The sequence below is a fragment of the Colletes gigas genome, unplaced genomic scaffold (genome assembly GCF_013123115.1).
Source record: "Colletes gigas isolate AHSC1104 unplaced genomic scaffold, ASM1312311v1 Colletes_gigas_Sc00016, whole genome shotgun sequence".
Lineage (NCBI taxonomy): Eukaryota > Metazoa > Arthropoda > Insecta > Hymenoptera > Colletidae > Colletes > Colletes gigas.
The window spans coordinates 852415-865289 of NW_025106645.1; the positions used below are offsets into that span (position 1 = coordinate 852415).

Below are 12875 nucleotides of genomic sequence, written 5' to 3' on the forward strand. Positions count from 1 at the left end.
ATATTACTTGTTTACTCTATTTATACCTCATTTATACAGGGTGTTCGGCCACCCCAGGGACAAATTTTAATCGCCGATTCTAGAGGCCAAAATAAGACGAAAATCAAGAATACCAATTTGTTGATTGAGGCTTCGTTAAAAAGTTATTAATATTTGAAGTTCCGCCTGTAGAATGGCAATCTGTGAACAGTTGCGTACGCGCGATAGTGGCTCACACTCAGAAAACTGTAAAGCTGTCAATATGTCAGTAAGTAGAGTCTCTCATGCTGAGTGAGAACCACTATCATGGGCGCGTAGCTGTTCGCAGGTTGCCATCCTTCAGGCGGAACTTTAAACGTTAATAACTTTTTAACGAAGCCTCAAACAACAAATTGGTATTCTTGATTTTCGTCTTATTTTAGCCTGTATAAACCAAAGAATAATATTTTATAAAGATGTTATGTAATGCAATTTTAATCAGTACTTAAACATTTTTACAGAACTCATGTATATGTTTTTTTTTTTCTTAAGATATACATAGCCAATTGTCTGCAAAACCTTTATTAACAATAATAAGTAGAGCTTTGAAAAAATGAAATACTTTTGAATATGTTTTAAACAGATTACCATATGCATTAATTTTCTATTATTTATTTACCGTATTCTTTCTTTGGCGAATGTTAATAAAAAGTAGATTACTCAATGAGTAAGAATAATATGGTGGACTGTTTATAAAAATCGAAAAGATCTTCTACGAATCAAAAAAAATTTCTACTGCTACATACTGAAGATTGAAAACTGATTATTTTAATCGATATCTTTCTGTTATCAAATTATTGTAAATGATTAAAAAATCGTGTATATCGTTACGATAAACATCCGGCAGACGCCTGTCACTTCGCGCTGTTAACACAAAAATGGTATCCCTAACTGTAAGCGTTCCTACGCATTGCATGTATTAAATCAACTCTACTCAAATAAGGCTCGATGTTCATATTGAATAGATTAACCAGCTGATCAAACGACACATTGAATAGAGCATAATGTTCCGAAATGTGTATCATCGGTAGTTATAATTGCATCTACACATCTACATTACATTCAATTTTTCATTACACTGTATCGTTATATCGATTACAAGCTCACAGACAAGGTATGAGGCATTTGTGACTCTGTGCAACTCTGTGCTTCTGGTTGTGCATTGTCTGTGGTGGAAGCAGCTTCAAGTCAGTGCACTCTATATACGACTCATAGAATAATTTATATGTAGGTATTCACTACGTATACGCACGCACGGTGAGGTCGTTATGCACGACGGCCAATAAAAAGATTGAAAATGTTATTTCCTTGATTAGGTGACAGTGCTTTTTTGTAAACTGTATCATCTTTCTACTTGGAAATTTTCTCCAACATTTGACAGTGAAACATTCCACTGAAAATAATGCTACGGTGAGCCGTAATTCTGTTTACGTAAACGTATAACACTTCCGTCTCTTTAAATTGATAACGCGGGTCTTTAAACAATACATTTATAGATATTTTATCTTATATAAACAAATGTCGTGATTTGCATCAGTCGTAGTCGTAATACCTTCGATTAAATATTTTTTCCATTCACTTATAGCAACTATAATTTTCAAGATTTATTAATAATGTATTAATAACGTCTGCGAATTAATATTTATTATAACTATTGGGAATACTACTTGTAGATTTATTTTATCATTATACAATTCTTGTCCCACAATTTTGTTAACTGCACAGATTAAGTATTTTTAGGTTAGAATAATAATATACATACATAAGCAAGTACTGTATTATTTTTTCTTCTATTACATTTCTCTGCCATGACTCTTACAAATATTTTTATTATTATGTCTAATCATATATAAATCTTGAACGCTCGTTCATATTTATACCTGAATACTTTTTGCGTGCTAATCAGTTTCTAATTTAATTATAGATGTCACACTACAATAGAAACGCAGGTGCTCAAAGATCTGTGGTGATTGATTATGAACGTCAATTTCAAGAAGATTTGGAGTGCGCACAAGCATTGAGTTTGGAAACTCTTGCATTAGAAAAATTTAAATTACAAAAGCAACGTTCAGAATTTGATAGTGTTCAACAACCGTGTATTTCACAAAATGATGTACACAGAGGAAATAATATTGTAGATAGCAGTGGATCAGAAACAGACACTACACAGCAAGTTGAAAAGTAAATGATACTCTCTAAACATTTGTATTATTGTATTATTAATTTTTTATTTAATTTATTATATAGGATGGTCTGTAACTGGCTGTACAAGCAAAAAGGGGGTGATTCTACATGAAAAAATAAGTCTAAAATATAAAATAAAAATTTTTCATACAAGGCTTTGTTTTCGAGAAAATCGGCTTTGAATTTTCGCCGTGTACGCTTGCACTTGATCATGTCTTGTTATAACGGATCTCGCTATAGATCATTGTCTCGATTGACGTTTATGTTGATAAACACTTCCAGTGTCACAGAATTGTTTTTTGTACCTATCAGCTTACTATCTTACCTTTACCACTAAACACTATGTTGAGGCCAAATACAGGTAAACAGAGAAGGGTCGCAGCGATCGTCTCTGTAATAATAAACTTTATGATTACTTCAACATCCTATTTCATTACGTGTTTTTAATTTTCCGTTACGATAAAAACAAACTTAAACTACAATAGTACCCATCGAGTCAACCTATAGCGAGATCCGCTATAATGAGACATGGTTAAGTGCATGCATACTAGGCGAAAATTCAAAATCGATTTTCTCGAAAACAGCCTCACATGAAAAATTGTTATTCTATATTTTAGACTTATTTTTTCATATAGAATCACCCCCTTTTCGCTTGTACTACCAGTTACAGAACATCCTGTATTATCATTGTACAAAATAACTAATATAAATGAAGTCCTATCATAATGTTTAGCGAATATTCTAAAAAAACAAAAGTATAGATTTCAGTGTAGAAGTCGACCAAGGCCTGGAACTTTTAATACCAATCAATCTAAAAATACTGTGATATTAGCACCACCACCAGTTCCATCTAGGAGAAATTCTACATCAGCTACAACAAGTCAAGAACAATCGATCGATTTAATCAATTTTACAAGTCCAGTAAAACAAGATAATTTGGCCGATTATTGTTCACCTTCGCCTCCGACGTCGTAAGATTTTAGTTTATATATTTTTAAAATGAGTATTGTCCACTTGAATAGGCAGTGAAGAAATTGTTCTTGTTATGGAATAGAAAACCGTCGGTAGAGCCAAAATGGGAAACTCATCCCTCGCTATTAAAAAAGCAAACAAGAATATCGCGCAGTAGTAGTTCTGCAGGTTATCATTCTCGAGATTTTCGATATCACTCGCTCTCTCCTGGTCCTGGATCTTCCACTGCACCCTGTACACCTGGGACTCCAAAAATTAGTCCTATCATGTCAAGATCCAGTAGTATTAACAGTAATGTACCTGATTCAACACCACAAGTGAGTAACACATGTTACTGTATTTTTGATAATGTTGAATTCCATTGAAAATTTTATATAATTTTCTTTATTTGATTAATAATTTTATAGATAAATTTTATTTTATTGCAGCCTGCATGGAATTTTTGTGATTTAAAAAATTATTTTCTTATGCAGGTATTTTCTGTTATAGATGTTTTAATATGAATATCAGTCGAAACTTATTAATTTCTAGTCTTTTAATATCTTTTATGCCGGGACCACACTGGAGAGAACAGTTCGTGAGTAGTGCGCCAGCAGCTCATGAAGTGCTCGCAGATAGTTTGCGAGCTGTTCGTTAACGGAAACAACCGCGTGTTCACACTGGAGCTCGCTAACAACTTGCGAACAGTTATAACCCACACACACTTCGAGTTCGCGTACAGTCCCTTTGATGTACCGCTTCCCGGTACCCGCACAGCTAACACTGTTCGCTGAGGAGCTCGCTGCTCGCTGTTCGCGAAAGTCTTCGCACTGCTGGCCAGCACATCCGCGAGCTGTTCGCGAACAGCAGTCTGGTCCCGACATTATTCGTTATTAAAGCTTTCCACCTTATTCAGTATGTAGTAGTTCGAGAATAAAAAGATAAGAAAATAATTTTATTTGTAGATACCTCCATTACCTATGAATTACAGACCAAGTATTACTCCTTCTGTATGTGGTGTTCAAAAGCCTACATTCGGTGCGGACGATGAGCAGCTAAGTGTATTAAAAGTAATAGAGAAAAAGCCAAATAATAATCTTATAGATTTGAGTTCTTTCGATCATATAGAGGATAAAACAAATGTTCGAGTTAGTGTATTGGAAGCATTTGATCCGTTACTTGTTAAGACTGAAGATCACGTTGATATCGCACAAGGACAAAAAGACGGTAATGTTACATTATAAATGTACACTTAAATAAAATTAGTATAACATAATTAGATAAGTATTTATTGGAGTACTGTCGTTCATCTTATAGTAATATGTTATGTTTAAACAGAGGCACAATCACAAATTAGTGGATCAGTGTATGACCCGTTTGATCCATTTGATTACATGTACAGCACAAATGAAAGCGTTAATTCAGATCCAGTGTACGTTGCTGTCGAAAAATCTGCTAAATCTCCAGCTGTATCTCCAGCTGCACCGCCGCCGCTACCTCCTCGAAATTCATCTGCTTGGAACACCATTGAGAGAAGAAGAACTTCGTTAGATAGAAGAGTAAATACTATAAAAATTTAAATATAAAAATGAACCAGTAGTAATTTTAATTTTAATAACTTCGATTTTTACAGCAAAAACGGCAAACACGCTTGTATGAAAATGTAACAGTGAGAAAAACTAGACCGTCACTTTATGATTGCGATTTAAAAGCTTTTCATGAGATGATGAAGTCAGTGCGAAGTTAGTAAACATATCAAATTTAATTTACTGTATTTATAACATTTACACTCCGTATTAATACGCGTAACACCCACAGGTGATTTTCCATTTAACGATCCTAGTACAAATATTGGACATGTAATCAGTCCAATGATGGAAAACTTATATCCTGATGGCACAAGTATAAAATTGGTTGTACATCCACAGTTAATGGATTCTGATGAAAATACTCCGTCCATTTCATTTACTTGTGACGGTAAAATTTTATATACTTATAAAGTGTCTTAAATAATTCCCAAGGGTTTAATGTATATAAATATTTATTTTCAGTAAATTGTAGTGTCGAACATGTCATTCTTAATGTTGCTTGTTCTTTAGAAGATGAAGATACAGTGAATATAGAAAAATATTGTTTGAGAGTGTGGGGGTTGGCAGAGTATTTTGTACCTAATACAACTTTAGCGCAATACGAATATATACATCAATGTATTAAATTAGAAAAAGACATTGAATTAGCTATTCAGACTAAAGCACAAATAAAGCGATGTATAGCTCGAACGGTAAGTATTTTTAATACTATTATAATTGACAGTTATAGTAGTGCCCACTTAAGTGTCCGCGCTCGGGACCGGCCGCGGTCGTTTAAGTGGGCAAGGTTACTTCTCAGAATTTAACGGAGATAAGGAAAGAGAATAAGTGCGAGTGAGATACAATAGCTGGCCATCTGAAACCATATACAGGGTGTTTGGCCATCTCTGGGAAAAATTTTAACTTAGTTTAGTATTAATTAACTTTGTAGAGGCTGAAATAAGACGAAAATCAAGAATATCAATTTTTCGTTTGAGGCTTCGTTAAAAAGTTATTAACAATTAAATTACAAAATTTCAAATCGTTCTGGAAAAGTTATTTTCGGTTGCGGGGGTCAATTACAATCATTTTTGGTGAATAGATATATCTCCGAAATTGGTGGGGATAACCGCGGACATTTAAGTGGACAAAAGTGCGGTCATTTAAGTGGGCACTACTGTACTTGTATCACATACCTAACTTTCTTTATAGCTTCAAGATGATAATCGGGATCAGTGCCTGAAATTAGAAGATATTCTTCCAAACGAACCTGAGCAACCTATTTCTTACGACACCCTAATTATTTTGTTAGGTATGAAATTGATGAATTTTTATTTGAACATTATTGTATAGGAATGTATAAAATATTAATGAAATAATTCTACATATTTTTATCAAAATTGCAGAGACTGTAGAGAAAGAAATGGAACGCGTGGAAACTGCTGCTATACAATTGGCAACTACTAATCATAGTTCTACTCTCTTACCGCAACTGCAACCACGTGGCGTTGTCCAAGCGGTAAAAGCAGTCTGTGCTTTAATGGGAAATATAGAAACATTTGAAATTACAGAAGCTGTTGATAATTTTGTGAATGCATGTTGTCAATTTTTACCCCAAGTTCATACAACAAATATAGAGTGCAAGAAACCTGAAATTCTGCATGAAGATGGCGACTATTCTGTTGTGACATTACGAACAAAATTCCCGGATGTAATTGCTTCTCATTGTCGCAAAATACGTGATGCGATTCAGGATCTTGTAGAAACATATTGTCATGCTTTTACAGTTGATTTTGAATTGAATAGCAGGGGAGAATTTCCAACAAGTAAGAAAAACATTAGGTATTCCAAAATATTATTCTGTTGAATGATAAATTACAAGAAAAGAGTCTGATTTGTTGTACTGTATTTTTATATAACAGATACATTAATATCGTCCGAAGTATTGGATACTGTATTAGTTCGCGTTGGAGCATTACATAGATTACCAGGATCATGGAAACACGATGATTACATTATTGCAGCTCAAATATTCCATGGAACCAGACCTGTTGGGAATCCAGTTTTATCAGAACCTATGGCTGTCAATTCAAATTTTTATCCTAGAATTTTATTTAATTCATGGTAATGATTTTAAACTTGACTAATTGAAAATTATATTCCGCTCGTCAAATGTAAATTATAATGTTAATGTAAAAGGTTGGAATTTCATGGGATAAGTGTATGTCAAGTACCAAGGGAAGCTAGATTAGTGTTGGTTTTGTATGGCCGCACATTACAACCTACTGAACATGAATTTAATTCGTCCGAAGAAAATACTATGCACAAAGAAGAGTTAGGTTGGGGAGCTATACAGTTCTTTGATAGCGAAGGGTAATTAATTTTATATATAATAGAATGGGGAAACATCTTGTTACTTCTTTAGTCATATAATCCGTTTCTTCTATCACAGTGTTATGAGTCAAGGAAGTTTCTTCCTATCACTTTTGCCAGCAATAGCTGACAAAAGGCTAGGTCCAGCTCCAGCACTTGGATATCATCCCCATGGGGATACATATCCCATTATTGGGTTAGAATTACCTGATTATGGAGGAAAGGTATTGTTCCCTACAGAATTGAGAGATTTCGATGTTGAATCTCTTGACTTTAATTCATTAGATCAGAATACGCAACAATTATTAATAGACATCACGCAACAACATACATTTACAAGGTATGTATTTTTTAATTAACAGTCATTTGTTTCAAATTGTTCATATTTATTTCTCAACCCGGTAGACCGCTTATCGAAGAAAGAGAAATTTTATGGGAAAAACGTCATTATTTACACGACAGACCCGAAGCATTGCCTAAAGTGCTTTTAGCCGCACATAGTTGGGATTGGGCATGCTTGCCTGATCTTCATGCATCCCTTAGAGTTTGGAGTCCTTTACCTCCGGTTCAAGCTTTACAATTATTATTACCTTGGTAATTAAATGTTTAAAATCTTTACGTACGTGTTAATAACTTCAATAATTCTAGATATTTTGTAGTTTTCCGGATATGAAAGTTAGAGAAATGGCGGTTGTATGGATTCGAGAACTGAGTAATGATGAACTTGTAGATTATTTGCCGCAATTATTGCAAGCATTGAAACATGAGACATACGAATCGTCTCCTCTTACGAGATTTTTATTGGAACGAGCGTTACTTTCACCACGTGTGGCTCATCATATTTATTGGTTGTTAACGCAAGCGTTACCGGGACAAAGTCCTCAGGTATACGTTAATACGATATATAAATAATGTTATTGAATCTAAATTACTGGTTTATCGATTATTTTTAATATGTTTGTCTCTCAGAATTCTGCTGAAATTACACCAGAAGATGATAAAAATATTAGTTATGCGCGTTACCATAGAAGGTTACAATTGATGTTGCGTGCGTTACTTGCTGTTATTGGTGATGCATTGAGGAATAGCTTTCTCACACAGCAATTACTTGTTAAAGTATAATACAATTTTATTATATTGTATTACTTTATTGATCCGCTAATAGTAATGATATACTTAATTTTCTTATAGAATTTATACGAAGTAGCAGAAAATATTAAACTGACAAAAGATTCGTTACGGATGGATGCACTTAAAGTTGGTTTACAAAATATAAATTGTCAGTTAATGGAAGATGATGGTACATGCTTACCGTTATCTCCTAGTAAACAAGTATTTGGTATAAATGTGCAAACCTGTTCGTATTTTCCATCATTTACTCTTCCATTAAAAATCAACTTCATTAGTAGTGATGATGTGATTTGCCCTGCGATTTTTAAGGTGTGTTTAATAGACAAGTATCTGTTGCACAGTCTATTACAATTTTTTATTTTACACAAAAATAATGTTGAAGGTTGGAGATGATTTGCAACAAGATATGTTAACTCTTCAAATGGTTCGTATCATGGACAAATTGTGGTTAAAAGAAGGTCTTGATCTTAAAATGGTAACATTTGCCTGTGTGCCTACTGGCCATAAACGTGGAATGTTAGAAATGGTTACAAATGCAGAAACGTTACGAAAAATTCAAGTTGAATTCGGTCTAACTGGTTCATTCAAAGATCGACCAATTGCCGAGTGGTTGGCAAAGCATAATCCTTCGGAATTGGAATATGAAAGAGCAGTCGAAAACTTTACCGCGTCTTGTGCCGGCTATAGCGTCGCTACTTATATTTTAGGGATTTGTGATAGACACAATGACAATATTATGTTAAAAACGTCAGGTCATCTGTTTCATATTGACTTTGGAAAATTCTTAGGCGATGCACAAATGTTTGGAAATTTCAAAAGGTAAAAATACTCAATTTCTTATATTGTATGTGTATGATCGAAAGCGATTATACATATTACTTTTTCTTTTAAATTAGGGATAGAACACCGTTTGTGTTAACATCTGATATGGCATATGTTATAAATGGTGGTGATAAACCTTCGGCCAAATTTCATCATTTTGTAGATTTATGTTGTCAAGCATTTAATGTAGTGCGAAAACATGGGAACCTTATTCTTCATCTTTTTGGATTGGTACGTCTATTTTAAATTATATTGCTAACGTAGAAAATATTATATTATTATAGAATAATATCGGAATTTTCATTAGATTATTATTATACTTAAATTGCATTATTTACTCGATCTGAATAAAATTTTCCCTTTCGATTATTTTATTGAATACAAAGAAGTTAATTTTTAACTTGGTAATATGATAATTTGAGCCGCTATTCTCTTATGAAAACAACGAAACCGCAACGGAAGGACTTATCCATACGCTTTATCAAAAAGAGGCCCGTTATCACGCTAAACTGTATGCGATGTATTGTTAATTAGTGTTTATCGTTGGGGCTCTCGTAATATCATAATGTGCAGCAGTCAGAATCACTTAAGAGAAGAGTTAACCACGTTTGAAAACTAATATGCTAACAACGACTACAATAATGGATATAATACGTTAATGTGCGATCTGAAATTTACTGTTTAACAGTATCGATTGAGTCGGAAAATACAAAAAGAGAAAACATAAAGATGCATACTTTACTATCCCAAAAAAATAATATATCCGACTTATATAAACTGAAAATCATAGAACAAAAGCTTACCGATATTGAAATAAAAGAATTAGTGAACAAATCTAATATGAATAACTATACAAATTCGCAGATGACTTCGTCTGGTATTCCTGGCGTGACTGTGGATGCAGTTAGTTATGTGCAAAAAGCTCTTCTTCCTGAACAAACAAATCCTGAAGCAGCTGCTACGTTTGCCCGAATGATAGAAAGTTCACTAAAAAGTTGGTTTACACAATTCAATTTCTTCTTACATAATTTAGCACAACTACGATTTTCGGGCGATCATAATGATGGAGCATTATTGTCTTTTATTCCACGTACATATACGTAAGTTTACTATAGCATTTCGTAAAATTGTCTATAAGATTAAAAGTAAGTGTATCTTTTTAATTGTTGCAGAATGCAACAAGAAGGTCAATTGACAAGTGTTCAAGTCCATGGTTACCAAAAACGATATGACCCTGAAAAGTATTACATGTATATTTTGCGCATACAACGAAAAGGCCATGCAGACCCCACATATTTATTCCGATCATATAAAGAGTTTTGTGAATTTTATCAAAAACTGTGCATTCACTTTCCACTTGCAAAAGTTGCCAGGTAAGAAATATAAATTTATTTCAATTTCATGTCTAATAAAAAAAACACCGTTTGGTGTGTCTTTTATACATTCAAAACAAAATGTGGATTCATTTTTCTGTTGTAAAAGTTATTAGCAAGTAAAGTATGATTTCTTACCAATTTCATATTATGGCATTAATTTTATTTATATTGACATTATCTGCATCAATAATATAATATTTTAATTCTCATTCAATTAGTTTTAATGAATTGACATTTTATATTTTATCACATGTTTTATCATAAAAATCGTATGTGGTGATTCAATTTTTCCATTATTTATATATGAATATCTTTATCGTTAACAGTTTTTAAAATTTTTGTATAAATTCACTGAAGTTATGGTTATACATCTATTGGTTTCACTGTCTTCTACTTTTTCATTATTAAGGCGAAGTATTTAATTGCTTAAAGTCAGTGTTATTCGACATGTTTAAATTATCATTTGTACTCTTCCGTAATGTGGGTCCAGTAAATTCGGTTTGTGATATTTTTCGATAAAATTCTGGTTTAGAAGATGTTTCAGATGATTTTTGTTGCATTGATATTTGAGCACGAAACCAACCCAGACCCATGTTTAATTTAAAGTCTTTATCTGAAACTAATACGAAATTTAATGTTACATATTTATTGTTTATACTATAAAATATAATAATCGAACATACCTGAAGAAATAATTTCTTTCTCAAAAGAATGCACCTAACACGGTTCGGATTCACAAACAATATTATAAACAGTTGCAACAATGATAGGCATATTGAGAATATGAAAATACGTTGATAAATTTGTTTTTAATTGAAAAGTATTTCGTATCTTGGTATCAAGAAATGTCTGTGTGTTATCTTTTCTTATACTATCTAATCAGACCAAAATTTTGATACATCGGAAATTCGTTTTGAAACAAATTCTAAGAAATAAATGACATTATTACTTTTGTTTTTAATATTTTCTGAGGAATTAATGCATTTCTTAAATTTTGTAAATAGACGAGATACAAATAGGCATAATTAAATTGATATAAATAACAATATATTTTATGTAGCTTACCAAGTGGTATGAGTGTTGGAAGGTCTAATATAAAACAAGTTGCTGATAAACGTCGCGCAGACATCGAAAAATTCCTTGTAAGCTTATTCAAAATGACTCCAGAAATTTCACAAAGTGACTTAGTATATACTTTCTTTCATCCTTTATTACGTGATCAACAAAATGCTGATATTCATTTACGTAAAGTAAAAGGTACAGTAAAACTTACGAAATGTATTTATGTACCGTTTAAAGATACTGTAAACATATTTTTACTTCTTTTTTTCAAATAGTTGGCAACTGGTGGGCTGAAAAGATAGTCAGGGATAATGTACAAAGTGGGCAAATTAAAATGTCTCTTCACTATACTCGTGGAGCATTTTATGTAATGATTCATCATGCAAGGGGTTTGCCTAAAGTAGCTAATGGGCAAGAACCAAATACATACGTAAAAGTTTATCTTAAACCTGATCCAACAAAGAAAACGAAACGGAAAACAAAAGTTGTGAAAAAGAATTGTCATCCTTCGTTCATGGAAATGGTACGAAATTTACATAAATTAATTAGTTCCTTATGTTTCGTTCTTATTAAAAAAAGACATGTTCAATATATAATATATTTCTCCACTGCAGTTGGAATATAGAATGTCTTTAGATGTTATTAAAGAAAGAATTCTAGAAGCTACAATATGGAACCATGACACTTTACAAGAAAATGAATTTCTTGGTGGAATACGCTTACCACTCGGACGACTTGACTTGACAACTGAAACAATCGAGTGGTTTTCGCTAGGAAGTATCCGATGAAGGAGTATTCGTAAATTTAAGATGTTCGCTAACACTTCACGGAAGTTAGATCTATAAAAATGGAAACTTGAATTTCTTTGCACAATATTAATGATAGCATTTCTATAGTATGCACATAATAGTGCAATAAAATAAGTCGTGTCTATAAATGAACAACATTGACACATGCTTTCACATTCAGTAAACACGCTTCGTAAAACAAGTTAATTAATATCGTAAAGTCTATTATAAAACTATATTTAACTGATGTTATAATTGGAAAGGAGGTATATTTCATAAAGTTATTCTGCCTTTTGCAAGAACTGTCAAAATATTAGAAACAAATTTCTCATAAGAAGATGTTTCATTATAAAAGTGAGTGTGAACTTCTTCTAGATCATAATTTACAAATATTTGGCAACAAGTGTCAGTAAGTATAAAATAATTTGGATTCGTAATGCTAATTCTATTAGTCAAATTATATAAAAATGTTTATTTATCTTATTTTTAATTTTAACTAATCTATCGATTGTAAATATATTCAAAGTATGCTACACTATTTAATTGTAGCAGATCGAATACAATGTTTCCTACATAGGTATGAGTTTGACAATATAGACTTA

The 12875-nt window shown here is 32.5% G+C and overlaps 1 protein-coding gene across 2 annotated transcripts; it reads left to right on the forward strand.

Annotated features, from left to right (window-relative positions):
- Positions 1-1299: 1299 nt before the first annotated feature.
- LOC122400293 (phosphatidylinositol 4-phosphate 3-kinase C2 domain-containing subunit beta) lies at positions 1300-12561 on the forward strand. 2 transcript variants are annotated; one of them, XM_043401677.1, is made up of 26 exons: positions 1300-1428; positions 1943-2199; positions 2964-3173; positions 3257-3491; positions 3603-3647; positions 4119-4380; positions 4492-4712; positions 4787-4895; positions 4972-5130; positions 5205-5434; positions 5934-6033; positions 6128-6547; positions 6644-6845; positions 6921-7094; positions 7174-7434; positions 7500-7688; positions 7754-7979; positions 8064-8210; positions 8286-8534; positions 8608-9044; positions 9122-9278; positions 9912-10147; positions 10220-10420; positions 11484-11680; positions 11761-12008; positions 12100-12561. In XM_043401677.1, the coding sequence occupies exons 2-26, from the start codon at positions 1943-1945 to the stop codon at positions 12271-12273; spliced, it is 5346 nt and encodes a 1781-aa protein (XP_043257612.1). In that variant the 5' UTR covers positions 1300-1428; the 3' UTR covers positions 12274-12561. The 2 variants fall into 2 exon arrangements, with proteins under 2 accessions (XP_043257612.1, XP_043257613.1); XM_043401678.1 differs by lacking the exon at positions 3603-3647.
- The last annotated feature ends 314 nt before the right edge of the window (positions 12562-12875 follow it).

Coding starts and splice junctions, on each gene's coding strand:
- LOC122400293 (XM_043401677.1), top strand. CDS start 1,943: ATGTCACACTACAATAGAAACGCAGGTGCTCAAAGATCTGTGGTGATT. Junction 4,896..4,971: donor GATGATGAAGTCAGTGCGAA/GTTAGTAAACAT, acceptor TAACACCCACAG/GTGATTTTCCATTTAACGAT. Junction 7,435..7,499: donor CAACAACATACATTTACAAG/GTATGTATTTTT, acceptor TCAACCCGGTAG/ACCGCTTATCGAAGAAAGAG.